At 38.9% G+C, this 23809-nt stretch overlaps 1 protein-coding gene across 1 annotated transcript in view; it reads left to right on the top strand.

Annotated features, from left to right (window-relative positions):
- The first annotated feature begins 7738 nt into the window (after positions 1-7738).
- The window catches only part of MRAP2 (melanocortin 2 receptor accessory protein 2), an 80413-nt gene continuing 64342 nt past the window's right edge, over positions 7739-23809 (top strand). The window contains exon 1 of the mRNA XM_082474004.1: positions 7739-8627. Coding sequence (XP_082330130.1) covers positions 8610-8627 — 18 coding nt within the window. The 5' untranslated portion in view covers positions 7739-8609. The remainder of the gene's footprint in view (positions 8628-23809) is intronic.

Raw genomic sequence — 23809 nt, 5'->3', positions numbered from 1 at the left:
CATCTGATTACAAAATTGCAATTACTTTTTTCCCCAATATTTCAAGTATTTTTTAAAAATTGTTTTCAAAACAAACAACTTTTTGTTGAAATATAGTTGATTTACAATGTTGTGTTAGTTTCAGGTATACAGCAAAGTGATTCAGTTATATATATATATTCTTTTTCAGATTCTTTTCCTTTATAGGTTATTACAAGATGTTGAGTATAGTTCCCTGTGCCATAAAGTCGGTCCTTGCTGTTTGTCCCTTTTATATATAGTAGTGTTGATTTGTTAATCCCAAACTCCTAATTTCTCCCTCCCCTTCCCATTTCCCCTTTGGTAACCTTAAATTTGTTATCTATGTCTGTGAGTCTATTTCTGTTTTGTAAATAAGTTAATTTGTATCATTTTTTTAAGATTCCACATATAAGTGATATCATATGATATTTGTCTTTCTCTGACTTACTTCACATAGTGTGATAATCTCTAGTCTAATAATCTCTAATCTAATGAAAAATGGCATTATTTCATTCTTTTTTATGGCTGAGTAATATTCCATTATAGATATATGTTGCTTCCATGTCTTGGCTATTATAAATAGTGCTGCTATGAACGTTGGGGTGCATGTATCTTTTAAAATTAGAGCTTTTGTCTTTTCCAAATATATGCCCAGGAGTGGCATTACTGGATCATATGGTAGCTCTATTTTTAGTTTTTTAAGGAACCTCCATACTGTTCTCCATGTGGCTGCACCAATTTACATTTCCACCAACAGTGCAGGAGGGTTCCCTTTTCTCCACACCCTCTCCAGCATTTATTATTTGTAGACTTTTTGATGATGGCCATTCTGATTGGGGTGAGGTGATACCTCATTTTAGTCTTGATTTGCATTTCTCTAATAATTAGCGATGTTGAGCATCTTTTCATGTTCCTGTTGGCCATCTGTCTTCTTTGGAGAATGTCTGTTTAGGTCTTCTGCCCATTTTTTGACTGGGTTGTTTTTTTTTTTTTGATATTGAGCTGTATGAGCTGTTAGTATATTTTGGAAACTAATCCCTTGTTGGTCACATCGTTTGCAAATAGTTTCTCCCATCCCATAGGTTGTTTTTTGTTTTGTTTATGGTTTCCTTTGTTGTGCAAAAGCTTTTAAGTTTAATTAGGTTCCATTTGTTTATTTTTTCCATTACTCTAGGAGATGAATCCAAAAAAAAATATTGCTGAGATTTATGTCAAAGAGTGTTATGCCTATGTTTTTCTCTAGGAATTTTATAGTATCTGGTCTTATATTTAGGTCTTTAATCCATTTTGAGTTTATTTTTGTATATGGCATTAGAGAATGTTCTAATTTCATCTTTTACATGTAGTTGTCCAGTTTTCCCAGCACCACTTATTGAAGAGACTGTCTTTTCTCCACCATATATTCTTGCCTCCTTTGTTGTAGATTAATTGACCATAAGTGTGTGGGTTTGTTTCTGAGCTCTCTATCCTGTTCCATTGTTCTATGTGTCTGTTTTTGTGCCAGTACCATATTGTTTTGATTACTGTTACTTTGTAGTATAGTCTGAAGTCAGGGATCATGATTCTTCCAGCTCTGTTCTTCTTTCTCAAGATTGTTTTGGCTATTCAAGGTCTTTTGTGTTTCATACAAATTAAAAAAAATTTTGTTCTAGTTCTGAGAAAAATGCCATTAGTGCTTTGTATAGGAATTGCATTGAATCTGTGGATTGCCTTGGGTAGTATGGTCATTTTAATAATACTGATTTTTTCCAATCCAACAACATGGTATATCAAAAATGCAATTACTTTTTCAGAACAGTTCCTGATTTGTTTTCCCTATCCGTTTCAACTACTCATGATCCATTGCTCTGGAGCTCAGAGACTGCCCAGAACCAAATAACCCTTTAGGATGGTGGCCACACTGAAAATCAGGCTTGGCTTGCCCACCATCAAGTTCTTTTTTCCACCTTTGAATTTGAATGAGAAATGACATATAATGTCCATTAATTTAGGATAAGACCAACTTCATCCCCTCCCCACTCCCACCTCACCCAGACCTCCCCATGTCCTTTTCTAACCCTGACACAATCCTGTCTTTGATGTACTGCAGCCCCAGGCAATATGTACACACAGAAAGTAGCTTTCTGAAGATTGTTTTTTTACAAACTTTCTCCAGCAAATTTCAAAATTAGTTTACAAGCTCAGGAGTTTAGCCTGACCTGGAATTTTCATGTGAACATTAGATATAGTTAGAAAAAAAAAAAAGATCAAGAACACCTAAGACCAAAACATCTTTGCTGAAGCTGCTCAGAGGGAGATTCTGTGATGTTCATTCTAGCCTCTTGGCAGTAATAAATAATTCCGAGTTCTGCGCTATGACATAGAGGTGCATTCCACAAGGTCACTGGGGGAGAACCTGATGGTATGAAACTTCAAGTGTTCTGATGAAGAAGTGAATTTTGTATAAAATGTGAGCATCAGACCAAGAATTTAAAAAATGAAAACCTAAAAAGGTTTTGGTCAGAAAAACATTTTACAAAATGAAGAGGAATGTATTTTACGACCTTGAATACTAAGTCCTGATTCCAAACATCGCAAAACCACATAGAAGAGAATCTCTCCAGTGTAGTACAGGAGGGAAGACACTCCATTCTGGTGCTTGTCTGGTGTGTAAAGAGAGACAGGCTGGTCCCCTGGGAAAGAGCAGGGACCTTTAACTCCTAGGACTTGAGTTCAGTACTTACGAGCTCTATGACCTCAAATCACTTTGCTAAGTCTCATTTTCCTCCTGCATAAAATAGCACTCACAATACCACTTACCTCCTAAGATCGTTTTGAGATGAGCTATCATTGGAAAACATTCAGCAGAGTGTTTAGTGGTAAGAATGCAATAACTGGCAGATTTACTATTATAGTTTAACTGGGATGTGCTTTGAAATCACCTCCTATCAGAGTTCCCCAAACTTGCCCCACCAGAGGAATTACTTGGAATACTTATGAAATATACAGATTCCAGGGCCCTGCCCCAGACCTACTGAACCTGCATCTCCAGGGAAGGGGCCTGGGAGTCTGTTTAAAAAGATCCTCAGGGCTCCAGGCACATTTGGGAAACATTGATATGTTAGTAAAACCCCATATTCTCTACGTGGGTGGGTCTCACATTTGGGGATCTGGTTAAAGTACACACTGCCAGCATCCCCACCCTCCAGAGCTTCTGATTTGGCCCTGAGATGGAGTCTACAAAATTACGTTTTTAAATAATCCGCCCTGGTGATTTATGGGGAAAAGGGCTCTCAGCCCACACTGGGGAAAACACTGCCCAGTGTTGTCATACCCACATTTAGACCAAAAAGAGAACTCTAAGGAGAGTCTGTTATCTGGGGGAGCGTCCTATAGCTTTACTTCTGCTACCAGTTGATGGAATATAGGAATTAGAGGGAATCACTTTGCCGACTATTGTTCTTTCTCACAGATTAAAGTCGGTCCCTTCTGTGCCAAGTTCTTTGGCTTGGGGTTAAAAAGTAACAGTCTATTATGCATTTGATGTGTCTGTCCAGGGTTTGCATGGTTGTGCTTATACAGGCCTTTTTATCTGCTCTCATCACCTAATCTGATTTCATGCCTTGTAGGCACCCTGAAGGGCAGGATGTACTTGCTTGACTTGCATGTGATGCTGAGCAGTGCTGAGGCATTGCTGATGAGCAGAGGGCCCGAGGGGAGCATGAACAAAGGAGCTGAAAGCTGGCCTGCTCGCAGAAGCACTCAGGTCAGAGTGAGGCTCTGTAGTGCTGCACTTACCAGCTGCTCCAGTGCCCCTCCTCAGGGTTCTGGATCCACCCAATGTGCTGAGAGAAGCAGCAGACAGATCCTTATAGTAGAGTCAGGATACATGGGCATTATCTGTATGGACTTGATTGCACAGCACTTGATGGGTCAAAGATAAACACATACTCATGTAAGCAGCTGAAAGAAAGGTGTGGAAAGATGTGCCAGGATGTCTGGGCTGGGGTGTGTGGAGGGCTGGAAGAGAAGCACAGCCCAGCAGAGGAGAGCAGGGAGCTGCTCTGCTAATCCCATGGACCTCAGCCATGCACAGAGAAATCATTTCATTGGGACAAGTGTGCAGTTGCCCACACAAAGTTAAGAGCCAAAACAAAACAGAATTTAGGGCATATGCATAACCAAAAGTGTGTCACTAACATGGGGGAACATCTTGCTAAATAACTGACATTTCTAAGTGTGTATGAGCGTGTGGGATCAGCAGACCTGGGGCTTGGGTCATTTCATCCACCTCCTTTGGAAATGGATTCACTCTATTCTTAAAAGCCAACCCAGGAAGTCAGTCTTATTTTTCATAATGTTTCAATTCCAAACTCTACAGTTCTTGAAATTCATTTAAAGTAATCATTCAGGGAGTGTTTATTTCTGTAGCTGTCTCTTTTATCTATGACAATACAAAAGCATGAAATTTGCCTCTGATAAGTAGCATCATTTAGAGAGTTAGGATGAAGAATAAAAATTGGGGAAGCAATAAAGTCTATTCCTCTCTCCATTCCTTGTTTGCTGTGAGAATTCTGGCAAGTGTGTTAAATTCCTAGCTCCTGAATTTCTTCCCCCTAGGTCCACAGCCAGTCACTAGCTGAGCCATGCTCACACAGCTCTCCTAAGGATGGAGATGAAAGTGTCTTTCCACAACTCCACAGGGATCATGCCCGCTGAATAATAAAGAGGATGAATAGCTTAAAATTATAGGTGATGTTGGAAATTGTCAGAACGCAGGTCTTCTTACTAAAGTTCTAGGAATCTCAGTGTACTGACTGAAGCAGGTCTCTGGTTTGTTTTTTAATGGCCACACTGGTATCCACCAATAACAGAAAATCTCATCAGTATCCTTTCTTTCCCCATACACCTATTCCATATAGCCTAGAGGCAAAGGAGGGCTTAATTTGTTCTGTGTCATGAACAGAGAGGTATTCAGAAAATTAAGCCATGGATCAGTCTGAAGCAGGCACAGTCAGAAGGGATCTTGTCATGAAGTTCTATGTATGAATTTCCCATATTCACAGAACTCAAGCCGGTTTGTAAACCTCATGTGTTTCTTTCCTCCCAATCTTCCATCTATCCCTACTGACCTAAATATTTTTTAGACATGTTTTTAGCTGCAAGTAATAAAGCCCAGCTATGAGTAGCTTAAATATCATGAGGATATTTATGGTTTACTGAGTGAGACAACTCAGGGTTGCTTGGCATCTCAACAACGCCATTAAGGACCCAGACTATTTATTCCTCTGCTTCACTGTCCTTAGAGTGTGGGCCTGTTTTCCTCTTGCCTGTTATCCAGCGCTCATAAGAAGGCTGGCGTGACTCCAGCGTCACATCCTTACATCATTTTCTTTTTTTTTTAATTTTTGAAAATTATTTTTTATTTTTATTTTTTTTTACTGAAGTATAGTTGATTTACAATGTTGTATTAGTTTCAGGTGTACAGCAAAGTGATTCAGTTATTCATACATATATATTCATATGTATACATATATATGAATACATACAATATATTTATATCCAATATATAAATACATATAATACATACATATATATTCATATATATGAATATGTATGTACAGCAAAGTGATATAGTTATACATACATATATATATGTTCATATATGTATATGTATATATATTCTTTTTCAGATTCTTTTCCCCTATAGGTTATAACAAGATATTGAGTAGAGTTCCCTGTGCTATACAGTAGGTCCTTGTTGATTATCTATTTTATATAGTGTGTGTATGTTAATCCCAAACTCCTTACGTCATTTTCAATACCAGAAAGCGGAAAGAGAAGGGGCAGGTGCAAAAAAAGGGTAGTTTGGCCCTGACTAGTGACACAAGGAAGGCAAAGGAGAAGGCTAGCCTCTCAGCAGGGTATAATTTAGGAAAAGTTACAAACAAAGAACAATAATAATATTGAGCACTTTGTGCCAGGCCTTGTGCTTTACACTTCTTATCTTGCTTAATTCTCATAGCAACGCTATGAGATGGATACTATTAAAAGCCCCATTCTATAGAAATAAAAAATTGACGTAGCAAAATTAAAAGGGATTTTTACACACAAAAAATGTTTTCGAATGACATTTTATCCTGCCATTCTATACAAAATGTTTTCATTTTTGTCCCAGTTATGGACATATATATATATGAATATATATGTATAACTGAATCACTTTGCCGTACATATGAATTCATATATATGTGTGTATGTGTGGCTCAGAGCCCCCTTCAAGGAAGAAATTGTTGGCTCAGCTGCTAGAAGTGTTGTCAGCAGACAGCCTTCAGATGGAGGCCCATGCAGCAGAGAAGTGCCTCTCCCGAGGCCGCCACTCCCTGGAGTGGCCCACATCCAGTGACTGAGTGCAGGGGGACCACGCAGGACAGGGATTCTGGCCCAGCGGGGACAACTCCCAGGAACCAGTTCAGCTACACTTCTCCCTGCCCTCCCTGCTTCCGCCTCCTCCTTCCCACAAATCTTGATCCTAAGGGCTCCCTGATAAACATATCGAACCCAACTCTATCTCAGAGTCTGCTTCCCATAAAAATCAAACTGGGACCATTTTTAACACCTTTCCACCCCTTGTCTACATACACAGGTTTCCTCCATAGCCAAAATAGAGGGGACTCCCTGGTGGCTCAGTGGTTAAGAATCTGCCTGCCAATGCAGGGGACACGGGTTTGAACCCTGGTCCGGGAAGATCCCACATGCTGTGGCGCAACTAAGCCCATGCGCCACAACTACTGAGCCTGGGCTCTAGAGCCCACGAGCCACAAATACTGAAGCCCGCGCTCCTAAAGCCTGTGCTCTGCAACAAGAGAAGCCACCGCAATGAGAAGCCCGTGCACCACAACGAAGAGCAGCCCCTACTTGCCCTAACTAGAGAAAGCCCCAACGCAGCAACAAAGACCCAATGCGGCCAAAAACTAATTAATTTAAAAAAAGAAACAAAATAGAGCATTCCTACAAAACCTTTTGTAAATCAAAACGGCGTAAAGTGAAGAAGCAATTACCCTAGGACACATCTAGCTAAGGGATGCACAAAACAAATCGAGATTAAAGCACAGATGCTCACAGACACAGTTAAAGCTAAGGCAACTTGATGGTGAGATGCTGAGTGTAGTTCCAGGGAAGGAGCTGGTGGTGCCACTCTCTCTGCTCGGGGTGCACGCTGCCTCTAAGCTCACTGCAAAACAAACGTTGAACACTACTGTTGCTTTTCACCTTCCTTCACAAAAACAAAAATCCTTTTAGGATTTCTTTCCATTAGCGAAAACAGGTGCTAATCTAAGCCTTTCATAAAAGTGAAGTGGTGTAAAGTGAACTTTCAAAGAGTGGAGGATACCTGTATTGTATTTTTATTTTACATTATTGCAGACATACCACAGTACTACTTTTGTTCTATTTAAAAAATACACTCTATCATGAACAGTTCCTCACGTTATTATATAGCCTTCATAATTATTTAAAATGTAAAGCAAAAGTAATATAACCATATTACAGAACATTTGAAAAAGAGAAAATTTATATGTAATTCCCCTACCAAACAGTTGATCTTTTGGTATATTTAATTTTTTTCATAGAAATAGTTTTTACGAAGTTATAGTCACAATGTATAAAGTGTCCTATTCACATTTTAAAATTTTTATTTGTTTGTTTTTATGCCCTCCCTTGGGCCAGAAATTGTTAAAGGCAGGTTATAAAATTACATAAATTTACTAAAATGTATGCTAGGCATCACCCAGGGCCTCCCTCAGATAGTCAAACATGACAAATGAGAATCCAGAGCCCTTCTATGGTTTTGAGAATTTCTTACTACTCATATATTCATAGTTTTTCCTTCAGCTCCCTGTCTGTCTCAGGAAGACAAACTGGCTGCCTAAGTCCTGCCATGTCAACCTGGATGACAAGCACAGCACTTTCACCAATTGCCACACACACATACAAACCCCACAAAATAAACAAAACCAAAATCTAAGTAAGATCAGGCATTTTGTGACTTTGATCACTTCCCTAAAGTTTTCGGGGACCCTGGGGTACAAAGCCTCTGCCATCTTGCTGGTTCCCACGTCCATCCTCTTCTGCTGAGTAATAGGCAAATTCTTCCCCTCAACTCACCCACAATAGTTCCACCCACTTTCAGGCCCTCTAGCCTGAGCTTCTACCCAAAAGCAGCTGATTCTGATTCAGATCATTTCCTCAACAAGGGCAGGTCTTGCTCTACAAGCATTTCTCTGATTTTTCAAGGCTGAGAAAAGAAAAATCTTTTTGGACTTCTACATTATAATACAAGGGTTAGGAAATAGGTCAGAGAGAAAGAATGTGATGCCAGGAGAGAGGGTAGCACACGAAGTGTAAGTCACGAAGTTTCGCATTTGGAAAGTTGCTGGGGAGGGCGGAAGAAGGAATGAAGTCCAGCGACACCACAAAGAAGTATCTGAAAAACCTAGCAGCTGGTGTGGCCTGAAGATCGGAAGTAAAACGTGACACCAGAATTATGAATCTGAGACCAGGGAAAAGTGGCCACACCTTGATAAGAAATGAGGAACTTGGGAAAGTAGATCAGTTTGGAGGGGGAAGGGATGCATTCACTTTCACAGGTAAGGATCTAGCAGGGTTTGTTTGGACTTGGAGGGTGGATGAATTGGGAACTGGGGGGTTACTGGGTCTGTCCTGGCTCCTGGCTGCCTGTGAATGTTTGTGAAAAACTACAAAATGACACTATCACTATCAAATCTGTCCAAAGAGAAGGGAGAGTTGTGATAAGGGGAAGGATGAATCAAAAAAAATTTTTTGGTAGGGATCAGGTTATGGGGTGGGGTGGAGAGATGGGTGGAGTGGAGCAAGGAAGAGACAGTATCTGTGCATTCTAGAGTGTTCACAGTTAGGGCTTTTCTTTTTTGTTACTTTGCCTGTCTGAGTGTTGGTGTTATTTTGTGAAAAGGGAAGGCATCGTGCTGGGGATGGAAAATGATTTTCTGCCACTTACTACTTTCACCTGTTACCATGGCAACCGACTTCATCAGCCAGGAGGGAGGATTTTACTACAGAGCCATGCTATATTGGACTGTTGTGATTTCGAAGGGAAATATTTACAGCTCTGTCGGTAGAGCTGTTCCAGTTGAGACTGTGACCGCGTGGCCCATTAAACTCAATCTCAATGATTTCTAAAGAGTTTTTCCATTACTGACTCCAGGTAACATCACTGTTTTTGATCAGTTCCCAGGAGCAAACTCCTGCAGGATGTATAACCCCTATGTTGGTTGGAGTTAGTTTATCTTTTTCTTTCAGCTCTGTCAGTGATGAAATTAGTTGCTCACTTTGGGGTTTTGAATCAAACCGAAAGACTAAAATAATTGTGTGAGACAGATGTGGCTGGATCCTGGGGACAGCTTTTGTCCTCACTCCGTGACTGTCTGGGAGCAGAACTCAGAGGGTCTCCTCATTCTCCAATAAAAAGCCCCTCCCTCAAGCATTGGTGAGAAACGGACATTTTAATGAAGGCTTGGTCAGGAAACTGGTTTATATTACAGAGCTCAGACCCTTTCACCTCCTCCCCATGGTGGAATCCTTCTTCCTTAGATAATAAGGGGTACTTATAAATAAAAAATCTTTCTTTTTCTCTGTTTGTGTTAAAAACTCTCTGAGTTACTTTAGATTTCTGCATACTTTTGGTTTGAAAAACCAGGTTTCTTGGCTTTTGAAGTAGAGTATCTCTGCAGTTTCCAACAATAACAAAATCTGGATATACTGTCTTGCACCAAAACTATAGAGAGTAAGAGTCTGAGACTTTCAGACTCCTAGTGTAAGATTCCTCCAACTTAATTAGCAAGGTGTGGTTCTAATTCTAATTGAGTGCTTGATTATAGCATTCAAATGATTGCTGCACTTTCAATAGTGGTATTTTCCATCTTGAAAATTGATCTTGTTAATTAAATTAATCTTAATTGATGAAACATATCCATGTGGAGAGGGATTTGAAGGAAATATTGAGGATTCTTACATATTTCCTGCCCTGTCCTGAAACCAGTATTACTCCACCCTCAAACATAGTTCATCAGGGAATTAAATACATAGACCAGCTGGTAAACACTCATCACTGAAACTTTTTAACCTTTCTCCCAAAGGTTAAAATGAGAGACCCTGTGTTTTAGGTTTGTTGAGACATTATTATGGACTTTGGACATTACGGACATCCATTGTAGACATTGTCCATGTTGTGCTTGAATTTGCTTTGGCAGAGTTGCCGTTTTATTTTACTTATATGGCAAAGAAAACACTAGATTCAAAACCTAAGATTCTCTAGATTAGGAAAGAAAAGTACCACTATTTTATTTTTTGAGAAGAGTAATGACTAATTCAGAACTTAGAACATTTTAAATATTTACCGTAATAGGAAATTTCCCCTTGAGTTCTTAATCAAAATCTCATTAACACCTACAGTGTCTTTAATTCCAGCTGTCTGAATAAAAGCATTTTAAGAGCGCTTATTTTTATTTCCCTTCTAAATGCAGACACGGTGTTAGAAGATACAAAGATACCACAGATCAAGACACAATCTCTCTTCCCAAGGAACTTACACTAAAGTGGGGGACAGATGAGTAAATAAATATTACATAGCAGTATAACAAGGGTAATGCAGAAGTAAGCAGAATATTCAAGGATGACTAACCTGGCCTAGAAAAGTTGGAAGGAATCAGGAAGTTTTCTCAGGGAAGTTGACACTGGTATTTAAGCACCAAGATGAGTTTGCCTGATTAGGGTAAGGTAGGGGGATGGCACAGGTGCTCCAGACTGAGGAAACTACAATAAGGCAAAGAAAATACTGATTAGCACATGGAACCATGATTTAGAAAAAAACCCAAAACTTAATTGAGAACCTATTATATGCCAGGTACTACATGCAACACATTTCTAATTCAAAGCTCTCTAAGGCATGTTGTTATTATTGTTCCTCTTTTATAAGGGAGGAAACAAAGGTTTAATGAGGATGAGTACTTGCCCATGGTCCAACCATAGTGATGGAATGGCAAGTCCAACCCAACTCAGCCTAACTTCAGGGGAGAGTGTTTCCACTTCTTTTGTGTAGAGTCAATATAAAATTGGACTGAAAGAAGGCATAGGTAGTTCTGCTTGATTCAATTTCTTGATAAATGATATGATCATATATGATAATTATGAATAATTTACTCAATTACGATAAATAAAATGATTGCAAAGGGACTCGGGTGTTTGAATAAGACTTTGGATGTAAAATATGAACCTGAGATTGAATTTGCTGATTGGAACCTTTTTATAAATTAAAATGTATTTTTCTGACATGTAAGAAACCCATTTTAAAACCAAACCTTCTTAAAGAGGACCTATTTCTGTTTATTTTGTGATGGGTGATGTGGAAACGGGTGCTGGTAAGGTCAAGGCAGAAGCATTTGTGGGCTTTTTTTTCTTTTTCTCCTTAAGGAAAAGAACTAAAATGCTAAAGTAAATTAGTGGTACATTAAGTTTGGAAGTTTTAAGTACACATGTTATCAGAAAATACACTCCCAAATGATCATCCTTTTCAAGTAATGATGTACGACAGATGGCGCTTCACTTTCAGAGCACGATTTTGCACATTTATATTCCCCGTTGTACAACTGCATTGATGTCAAACCCACTGTGCATCTTTTGAAATGGAATATATTCCAGTGTACTCAGGATCTGTTTAGTACATTCCACAGATTGCCTTGGATTCTATTCCTGAAGTTGTAAACATAGGAGAGCAGACCAGTAATCATTCTATCAAAGTGTTTGAAATATGTAAGCACAGAGTGAGTGCCTAAATTTTCTTGTTCCCAAATACATTTTTTTTATACCTCACTCTCCATACAGTAAGCATGATTTGAGGCCAGGTCCTGTGCTAACCATGGGCCACCATATTGGTTTCTAAGGATAAAAAGATGACATCTGATATCTGCCAACTTTAGTGGGGCACCAAACCTCTATTCCACTAATCATCATGTAGCCTCGTGAACAATGAAATAGAGATATGAGCATTTGACTTGGGAAGGCATAGGAGGGCCCAGCAAATTATGCCATGATTTGGGAGGGCTCCGAAACGGTTTCACAAAGGGGTTACTTCTTGGGTCTCAAAAGTGAGTAGAGGCACTTTAGGAAGATAAGTAGGATATTCCAGAAAGTGAGATCAGTATCAGCAAAGGCATGGAGGCATGAAAAAGCATAGGAGATTTTAAAAACAGGAAGTTATAAACACGCCAGAGGTGAGGGTATATCATGTGAAAGGAGGAATGCAGAAGGTGTCTGGCAATAGCCCTAGTTTAAAAGGTAGCCTGGTGCGGATTATGAAGGGCTTTGTATTCTGTTCTAAAGCAGTTGGACCAAAAGCCAGTTCAGGGTATTTAAGCAAGTGAACTGAGAGCTCTATAATTCAAGGACTGGTTGGCTTTAGTGGAAGCAAGTCCATATATTCTTTTGATAACCTAGTTCTGTTTTCATAGTCTAATTTGGATATTCAAGCTAAACCATTTTAGCTTGGTGTTTTCAGGGAAGATGGCAAATGGCCAGCAGCCATCTTGTATGTCGGAGTTCTGTTCTATCACCTCTCAGCTTTCCCTTTTCTAGGCTGAATCACACTCACTCCTCATGGGGCTTATTCTCAAGTCTTTTGATATTGCCTTTATAGCATTCCACTGAACTTTTGCCAAGTTCTTTTCCTTCTTCAATCTTCTTCATTTAAAAAAATCATTTATTTATTTTTGACTAGGCAACACACTTATGTAATTCAACCATAAATCCCAATAGTATCTTTCCCACTCTGTCCTCCATCTGCGCATTTCTTATTGTCCTCTCCCAAAGATAATCACTACTGTTAGTTTCCTATATGCCATTCCAGAATTTTTAGCATATAAAAGCCAATGCAATAATATGTGATTTTTCCTCTTTTTTTAAAAACAAAAGTTAGATTTCTCTTTGTAAAGTTCTGCACCTTGATTTTGTCACTTAATGTCGTGAAACTATTTCTAAAGTGGTACACAAAGTTTTTCTCCATTTTTTAATATACATAATCATCCGTTGAAGACTGTACCATAATTTATTTAACCAATCCCCTATTGATGGACAGCTAGGTTGTATGCAGGTGTTTGCTATTTCAATTTCACATGTGTAAGTATATCTAGAGGATAAGTTCTTTGAAGTGGAATTCCTAAATGAAGTGAAATATTTGTGTGCAATTGTAATTTTGGTAGATAATACCAAATCGCACTCTCCCACCACATACATGGAGAGTGCCTGTTTCTTCATACACTCACCAATACAGTGTGTTACCGACTTTATGATGTTTCCAAACAATGGACACTGGTATCTAGGGATACTTTCAATTTGCTTTTCTCTTATTGTGAGTGAGTATAGACATCCTTTTCATATATTTAAGAGGCATCCTTTTCTGTGAACTGTTATTCATACCTATACCAACTTTTTGAGAAACTGTTTATATCCTTTCACCATTTTTCTATATCTTATTGACATCTTAAAAACTTTTCATATATTTTATATTCGTGCTGGATACTTCTTTTTTTTTTTTTGGCAACCAGCATTCATTCCCACCCCCTGGTATGCCCTCTCCTATATCAGGTGAATTGGAAGCCAGAAAGTACTTTTACTAGACTCCCTTTGCCCCTATGGGTGCAATTTATACTGTATGAATAAAATGCACATTATAAGAATTTCGAAGGTGGAAAGAAGGCAGAAATCATGTTCTCTTCCAGCAGTGAAGGCAGTTGAGTGGGCTTCAGCTGCTTTGAGTCTTTGCAGAAACCTCCAGATTCCCCTGCCGGCCACCCTCCTCGGGACTACAGGGCTGCTGGGAAGTTGACTGCAGTTTCTGGTTATTTGGCAACAAAAATCAGCTGAAAAACCTTCAGTTCAGTAAAGGAGCATAGTATAGCACTAATATTCAGAAATGTATATATATTCACACACACGTATATATTTCTCTATATATCCATATATATAGTTAGTATAACGATTTAATGGAATGGGTCTATTAACAAGAGTGACAAGTAAGATAAAATATCAAGAAATAAGTGTATCAATAATTAGGCAAAGACCTATGTGAAGTAAATGATAGAATACTCCTGAAGGAAAAAAAGACTTGGACAAATGGAAAGGCATTCATTTTCTCAGATGACAAAACTCACTATCATAAATAATTTATTGAGATTTTCTTCATAGCTTAGTCTGGTCAGTTTTGGTTGACTGTACCATGGCTGCTTGAAAAGGAGACGTATTCTCTATTTTCTGGGTATTGAATTTTTATTAATTTATCTCCCTTATTAATTTCATTATTTAAATCTTCTAAATCCTCACTTTCACTCATGGACTGAGAGAGAAATTAAACTTCTACTAGAAACATGTTTTTGTCAACCTTTCTGGTATTTCCTACTTTCTGAATTATAAAAATTGATGCTATGTTTTTTCATGCTCAAGTAAATATTTATAGCTGTTATACAGTCACCATTAATTGCAAGTTTTAGGATTATAAAACGTCCTTTTGTTGTTTCATTTAATATTCTTTTTCTGATACTCCATCTATTCTGATTTTATGATTGGAACCTCTGCTTTCTTTTGGTTTATATCTATCTGGTATAACTTTTCCCATGCTTTTATTTTCAGTCTTTCTGAATCAGTTTGTTTTAAATAAGTATTTTACACACAGCTTGGAGTTGTGTTTTACTTTTTGAACTTGTCTACAATTCTTTTTCTTTTAATAGATGTGTTCAGTCCATTTATATTTAAAAGACGTATGTAGTCTTAATTCTGTTATTTTTTTATATGCAGTTTTCTTTTTTTTTTTAATAAATTATTTATTTATTTATTTTTGGCTGTGTTCGGTCTTCATTTCTGTGCGAGGGCTTTCTCTAGTTGCGGCGAGCGGGGGCCACTCTTCATCGCGGTGCGCGGGCCTCTCACTATCGTGGCCTCTCTTGTTGCAGAGCACAGGCTCCAGACGTGCAGGCTCAGTAGTTGTGGCTCACGGGCCCAGTCGTGGCATGTGGGATCTTCCCAGACCAGGGCTTGAACCCGTGTCCCCTGCATTGGCAGGCAGATTGTCAACCACTGCGCCACCAGGGAAGCCCTATATATGCGGTTTTCATAGTATTTATTTGCTGCGCTGCATGGCTTGCGTAACTTAGTTCCCTGACCAGGGATTGAACCTGGTCCCTCCGCAATGAAAGCACAGAGTCCTAACCACTAGACGGCCAAGCAATTCCCTTTATAGTTTTTAAAATGTATTTCAGTCTGTGATCTTTATTTTATACTGTGGATGATTCATCTGATGTTTAGGAAGTTTAGTGTTTTTGTTTTGTGGTTACTTGTGTAATTATACATATGTAATAACCTTAGCCCTTTATTTCTTTAGAGATGATATCTATTTTTCCTTACTATGTGCAATAATAAAACAAGCTTATTTTCATGTTCTCCCTTCAACTTGCTGCCCCACACCTCCTAATTTTGGTAAGAAATAATTTCTAAAATTTATCTTTGTATGATTTATATATGCTAGTATTTATATTACTTCATTTTACAGCCTTAAATGACATCCTTTGACTCAGATATATTACAGATCATTGGGCTTTTCTTCCCATCTTTTTTTTTTCCCATCTTCCCATTTCACTCTGTGATAGTTAAATCGCTTTTATATTGCCAGACATATACCATTTACAGTTTCTCTATTGCAGGGGGTGTATCATGTTTATCATTTTGTTTCTGTCCCTCTAATCCTCATATTGTCTAAGTCTTTTTTTCTTTGCTTATTTGGTAATTTTAACAATGTGTTGGATTTCCTTTGCCTGTTTCTTTCTCATTTTCTTTCTAATTCTTTTCAACTTCTAAAGAAGTAAGTTTCTTTTCTGTTTTGATTACTTTACAGCGTCTATTTGATTTGATCTGTGCTCCCTTCAATTTCGTCTTATTTCTATGATTTTTCTTTTCCAGTTCTTTGCTGGTTTCCACCAGCTCTTGTTTCATCTCCTCCCATTGCTTTGCCATCTCTTCCCTGAGTTCTAACATTTCTGTTTTCTTTTTTTGGTGGGGTGAGGGGATCGCTTAAATTTTTGAATATTTATTTATTTATTGAAGTATAGTTGATTTATAATGTGTTAGTTTCTGGTGTACAGCCTAATAATAAAAATATAGATATATATTTATGTATAGGACAACCTTGTTGTTTATCTGTATTATATATTGCAGTCTGTATCTGCTAACCCCAAACTCCTAATTTTTCCCTCCCTGCCATTTCCCCTTTGGTAACTATAAGTTTGTTTTCTATAACATTTCTGTTTATTGATCTTCTTATAGAGAGGGAATTGCTTCATTCAGTTTTTAAGTTTATGAATGTCTCCCTGTCCTTGTTATCTCTCTCCACTTAATCGATGAAATTCTATGTTTTACTTGAATCTTTTTCTGTCAGAACGGGGCTATGTTATCCAGGCAATCCCTGCAACGTCAGCAACCCATGAGAATAGAGGGGGCAAGAGTGCTTTCTTTTTCATGGAGAGACAGTGTTTGACAAATATTAATGAAATAGAAGATAACGCTTTATGAAATTTTTATTGGTGAGACCTAGAGCTTAAACTTGTATTTGAGAGGACTGTAGTAGAAGAAACAGTGTGAGAGATGCCCTGGTAGAGAGAGAATGATTCTGGTCTTTGTAGAGGACTTAAGTCAGCATATTCAGTGTAGTTATAGGACAGCTGGGAACTTGTGAGGTCTGAATTCTGAAGCAATACCAACCCAAGTTCTTATATATACACCCAGGAAGGGATATAGTACCAATATTTGTGAGTAAGATGTCTCAACAAGTTTTTAAATATTTTGGGGTTTTTTTAAAGATTTTTTTTTGATGTGGACCATTTTTTAAATCTTTATTGAATTTGTTACATTTTGTTACAATTTTGGCCACGCAACACGTGGGATCTGAGCTTCCCAACCAGGGATCGAAACTGCACCCCCTGCATTGGAAGGTGAAGTCTTAACCACTGGACCATGAGGGAAGTCCCTTAAATATTTTGTTGATGAAATATCTTAATATAAACCTTATAACCATGCTTGCCTTATATTTTAGATATTCACTCAAGTGCTTGGGGAACACTATCTGGACACTTACCATGAAACAAATTATCATTATGGAGGTGCTGTGCTATAAATGTCTCATGATTTGTGTGGCCTGTTCCACAGCTTTTTAAGCTGTGGAAATCCCCAGTTAATGATATGCATGCTGAAGTATTTAGGAGGTTATGAACTAATGTCTATAATTTACTTTGAAATGCATACAAATAAGATAAATTGATAGGTAGATAGAAGGTTGGACCAATGGATAGATATATGAGAAAGCAAGTGTAGTGAAGTGTTAATGATAGAATCCAGGTGATGTTCACCATAAAATTCTTTCAACTTTGCTGTATGCTTGAAAATTTTCACTGTAAAATGTTGGGGAAAATTGTGGAAGTCAAAGCAATTACTATATAGTTGTTGATTTCATGGCATTTATAATGTTCCCAAATTAAGGGCTTTATACATTTAATTTCAACAGGTAAAAATGGAAGAGTCAGTCACAAATGCCTGATGATTTGTCTCTACTCTGCCTTTTTCTCAAAGCTGCCTGATTGGCTGGCTTTGTTCAAAGTTTGGGTTGGCTTAACTTGAATGTCCATGGCAACATACTTCTGGCCAGGATCCCTCCAAGGATGACAGGAACAACACCCAATGGAGCCGGTTTCACTGGAATTGCTGCTAGAGCAACTCTCGTGTTACTGTTCTGAAATCAGAAAAACTACTTTCCAAGCATTCTTGTTCTGGAATTCCACCGGAAGCACTCCAAGTTTGGTGGGTCATGTAGGAAACTTCCAAAGTGGATACCCAGCTTTGATTCCCTCCTTGAGCTACTAATATCTGAGTTGCATAAACTCCAGCACCCTAAATTTTGGTCTCTTATCATACATGATAAGTCCGTTGCTAGAAGTCAACTTCAAACAGGAAATTTCTAGAGATTGCCCAAGTGTAGCAACTCAAATGCACTATTTTAATGAGGCCAAAGGGCCACTGACCTGATAAGTTTCTTTTAAAAGCCACCCATCTGTTTTGGCCTTCTATATAAAATGTAACTTTCTGATATTGAAATTTCATAGGTCAAGTCAAAGGTTTACATTTTTAGGGGTGAATAGGTCCATAAAATAGTTTACACAAAATTGTTTCTTTCCCCTTAGTCATTTTTGTTAAAATCAGGAAAAATTTTTTTCTGACTGTTGTGAATTAAATAGTGTCCCACAAAAACATATGTTGAAGTCCTAGCCTCTTATTTGGAAATAGAGTCTTTGCACATGTAATTAAGGTATAAATTAAGATGAAGTCATGCCACAGTAGATGGAGCCCTTATTCAATATGGCTAGCATCCTGGCAAGAATGACAGTGGAGGCAGATTTTAGAGTGATGCATCTACAACCCAAGGAATGCTAAGATTACTGACAACCACCATAGGCTAGGAGAGAAGTCTGGAACAGAATCTCCCTCAAAACCTTCCAGAAGGACCCAACCTTGCTGGCATCTTGATTTCAGACTTCTAGCTTTCAGAACTGTGAGAGAATGAATTTCTGTTGTTTCAAGCCACCAGGTTTATGGGATTTTGCTCGGGCAGCCCTAAGAAACTAACACACCAACCCAAACTATGGACTCCTTTAGACATAACTTCAAAGATCAATATGATGATAAATAATCTCTTCTTATTTTCTACAATCTCACTACTCATTTCTTTATTTCTTAGGGTCACACCAGGCCATCAATGATGCTTTCAACTTCAATTAGGAAATACCATAAAATAAAAATACAGGTGAAGATTCACTGGTAGAAGCAGGAACTAATGTGTGGGTCACATTTAGGTGGCGATTCCAAGACATTCTGGGTCGGATATTGGTTTTGCTCAGAGAAGGATGCTTATAACTCCCTTGGGAGAATTTGAACTCTCCCTGCTAAAAGACTTTCTTTCTCCAAACAAAAGAAGTAATGGGGAAATAATTTTCTGAAAAGTCAAACGCAATTTAAGTCAGCTTCTGGCTTCTTTTAAAGAAGTTTTTTCCTCCTTTTGTCCAGAGTTTCCTCTCTAAATTCATATTCTCCCAGCCTTGAACTTAGAAAGGGAACACAAATACACACACAATTTTGATATCATTTTTCTCTTTAGAAACAAAAAAATGAGGTTTATAAAAATCATTTAGAACTGTGAGCAGAATATCCTTCATTTGTTGTGATTTTCATGATAAAGCCCTTAAAATTTGGCAAAGAATGAAAGTAAAAGAGTGAAACTTCTATTGCAATTTTCCTTTTCCTTTATTCCTTCAGAAAGACACAGAACTGAGAACCTGTGTTTCTGGGCATCAGGAAATGAGGCAGTGGATTTTGAACTTTCCCAGACTTTAGGGTTACTTGTTGTTCATCAGGTTAAACACAGTTACTAATTGGCTAGAAGAAAATGCTTTGAATTACCTGGGTACTGCAAGGTGTATGGCTTGGGACAAGCAAGGTCATCCTGGGAATGATAGGAGTCAGAAATTGCCTGATGAAGAACTTTAAAATAATGTTTTCTCAAGATTTTATAATTGCTATAAAATATAATAACTTTCCTCTATTGCCAGCTGACATACCCTGGGAATCTTGACTTCTTGCTATATTTGTAGCTCTCTCAAAGAAGGGACTAGCACTTTGAATCACAGCATCAAAAATCATGATTGAATTTTTTCCTTTCCTTTGTGTTCTAGGGGACTCACTGTTCTAAAGAGACACGTGGAACCCTAGGGTAATGCACTAGCTCATTAGGAACGGACAGGCTGGTAAAAACAATCTTGAGCTCATAACTGTACTTTCTGCTGGGACATCAAAGTGTCAGTGTTATGGCTGAAGGGGAGTTTGATGGCATTATATTGGGAGAGCCGTGGACACTTTTTAGTAAGGGGTCTGTAAACCAAGTGGTCTTCTGAATCCCAAACTCTAAGCTAGTCAAAGGCTATGTAATCAATTCCATGGTTTTAGGTTTTTCCTCTCAAATCTTTATCTCTATATCCAGTAGGGTTGGAAAGGAAGTATTGATTGGGCATCTTTTCCTTACCCATATTTCTTTCTTATACACTATGAATTAAAGCGCTCATGTGTCCACTAGAATGGAGGGGATTTTTTTGTTTGTTTCTTTGTTTTTAAGTATCTTTTCTTCAGGTGTCTCTTTGCAAATGGAAATGACATAAAAACAATTTTTGAACCCATAATTGCTTTTTCTTTCAAGCTCCTGTGGTCTCTCAACACATCCCGTTTACTGACACATTGCCTATATGTAACTCTGAATCCCAGACCAGTTATACAACACCAATAATTTAACTAGATATTGTTATGGACAACTGATTTTTGCTGGGGGTGAGGGAAAGTTGGCCTCTTAAAATATAAATCTGCCAGCTCCATCAGCATGAAGCCTGGGGTTTTTTGGCAGTTGTTGTTTGTACATTTCATTGCCCTTTCGTACTGGGTTTGACCAGCCTTTCTTTACTTGCCTGAGGGGGGATCTCAGAACTTTATTCTTGGCACGTGACTCTGGCAGTGGCTTTGTGTTTACCACAGGGCACTGCTCAGATCTCTCTTCCTACCTCTCTTTCCAAACTCCTGGTATTGTCCCAGAGAGGCAAATCTAATGGCTCACACTGCCTTGGTGTTTTAACCAAATTCTGAAAGCCTGCCAGGGCCACTGAACACAGAGGCCTCGAAAGCATTTCCTTAATCAGACTTACGCAGTCATCAGTCTGTAGCTGTGCCACGGGCTTCTTTCCACACTGGTAAGGCATTGAGATCCTCCAGAGGGAGATGTCCTTCAGTTAGATGTGCCCTATCACGCTGGTTGGCTCATTTATCATTGGCTGACCCATTTCGGTAAATTTCTGTTAGATGAATGAAGTCTTTCAAAAGGTATTGGGGCTTTGCCTAGAGAGTATGAACGTGAAATGCTAACCATACACAAGGCTTAAGGCTGCAGCCCTGACCATTTCCCTTGGAGCCAAGATGCTCTCCCGAGAGGAAATAATGGAGCTTAAAGTAAAGAGAAAGATGTTTGCTTGATGAGATGGTCCCCCTCCAAACACTTGCCGCTTGCAGCCGGATGAAGCTGAGAACAGAGAACACAGCTCTGGTGAAGAAGAGGCTTATCTTTTCAGGATTCTGCTTATCTAGTTTGTTTCATTCCTGTTAGGAAGGGTCCACGTTCTCCAGGAACATAGATAGAAATTTATGAAGATTACAGGAAGAACTAATCGTTCATTCTCTCTAAGAAGAAAATGTATGTTCGTTACACTTAAGTAACGCAATCTACAAAGACTGCAAGGTGGGTCCTAGTGCCGATCGCCACTACCCATTCTTCAGGGTTGTCTTGCTTGCAGGACAGTCTGGACACGTGTGTGTCTGTGTGGCTCTTGTCCTCACCACCTGTCCTGAATTCATTTCTGCCTTTTGCTCAGAAAGTCTCTGTCTTTTTTTTTTTTAATAAATTTATTTATTTATTTATTTATATTTATTTTTGGCTGTGTTGGGTCTTCGTTTCTGTGCTAGGGCTTTCTCCAGTTGCGGCAAGCGGGGGCCACTCTTCATCGCGGTGCGCGGGCCTCTCACCGTCGCGGCCTCTTCCGTTGAGGAGCACAGGCTCCAGACGCGCAGGCTCAGTAGTTGTGGCTCACGGGCTTAATCACTCCGCAGCATGCGGGATTCTCCCAGACCAGGGCTCGAACCCGCGTCCCCTGCATTGGCAGGCAGACTCCAAACCACTGCGCCACCAGGGAAGCCCAAAGTCTCTGTCTTTAAAAAATTTTTTCTCAATTTGTTCCAATAACAGAGTTTATGTACTAAATCTTTATCAGTTGACTTCTAGGGGAGAATTTGCTTCCCTCACCCCCCCCAGTCTGCTCTGGCTGTGGCTGACTTTCTGTCTCTAGCCCCTTTGGTGGAAAGAATCCCTCCACACTGAGACTCCCCCAGTGCACCCCGCCATGACGCTGCCTGTGCAACTATTGTATCTCCCTCCCTACCCACCGACTCCACAGATTACAATAAAATTACTCAGTGCCCATTATCATGTAATCTTCCAAAAGTTCTCAGATGAGGAATTGTCAGACTGGGGAAGGAGCTCCTGAGAATATAACTGCCGGATCAGGGAATCTCAGCATCTGACAAAATCAAACCTAGAAAGGTGATTCAGAATGTTTGTAATTTATACTTCACCTGTAATTACTTTGGCATCCTTCCCCAAAGCTTGTGTGTTCTGTGAAGCAGGGACTGAGTTTATCTTGCTCACTAATATATCCCCAGAACCTAGTACAGAGCCAGGAATGTAAAGGTAGTTAATAATGTTCATTTTGATTGGTACTTTCATAGTATCTAGCACTGGTGCTCAATAAAAGTGGATGAGTTTCTGTCTTTTGTCTGTCTGATATATTCTAAATTAACTTGCATTAACTTCAGGGCTTTCCAGTCCCATTTTTAATTATATTTCCAGTAGCATCCTTATATTTTCACTCACCGAGAAGATGTTCTCAATTATTCTTCATGTCAAGTATGGGTGGAGCACCTGAAAGAAGTTTATGGAACGAATGACTATGTGATCTTGGGAGGGTTATTTGGTATCCAAGAGGTAACAATAATTTGGGAGCCTGGGCATAAAACAGGGAACAGGGAAACAGGTGGGACCCTCCACTCAGACCTGGGACAAGAGGGAACTTTCCAGGCCTTGGTAAGATGGTGGAATCAAAGCAACCATTGCCCACTTTGTCCACCATCATGTGAGTGATCTCTGCCCACTTTCTGCTGGAGGATCCCAAACCCGCATGCCGAGGTTTCCATGTGTGTATCTTTATATAGAGAAGAAATATCTTTATATAGAGAAGATAGAGAGTGAACTAAATGCTTTAAAATTTTATGATTGAAATACTTAATAAGTCAGCATAGCAGAGTGGATAAGAGTATAGATTCTGGGGCAGATTCTAGATTTGAATTGGGCAGGCTGCGTGACCTGGGGCAAGTTATTTAAACTTTCTGTGCCTCAGTTTCTTCATCTGTAAAATGGAAATGAAGATAATAATAATACCTGTCCTACTTCATTTGGTTGTAATGTGGAAAAAATGAGTTCCGCTTTATAAAGTACAGATAACAGTAAATGATGCACAAATGTTAAATATAAACAAGGAATTTTCTTTGGGAGAAAGAAGATAAGGATGTTCCCATGTATCTTAGCATCTGAAGTCTCTTATTCTGTTGCAAATATTCTGTATTTCTTTAGAAACTGCAAAAATCCATGATATCTACCTAAGATTTAAGGAAGCATGAGTTATTTTTTTTTAACATCTTTATTGGAGTATAGTTGCTTTACAATGTTGTGTTAGTTTCTGCTGTATAACAAAGTGAATCACCTATATGTATACATATATCCCCATATCCCCTCCCTCTTGCTTCTCCCTCCCACCCTCCCTATCCCACCCCTCTAGGTGGTCACAAAGCACCGAGCTGATCTCCCTGTGCTATATGCAGCTGCTTCCCACTAGCTATCTATTTTACATTTGGTAGTGTATATATGTCAAAGCTACTCTCTCACTTCATCCCAGGTTACCCTTCCCCCTCCCCATGTCCTCAAGTTCATTCTCTACCTCTGCGTCTTTATGTCTTTATTCCTGTCCTGCCCCTAGGTTCATCAGAACCTTTTTTTTTTTTT

Source organism: Balaenoptera physalus (genome assembly GCF_965194825.1).
Source record: "Balaenoptera physalus genome assembly, chromosome: 9".
NCBI lineage: Eukaryota > Metazoa > Chordata > Mammalia > Artiodactyla > Balaenopteridae > Balaenoptera > Balaenoptera physalus.
This window is presented reverse-complemented; position numbering and strand designations above follow the sequence as displayed.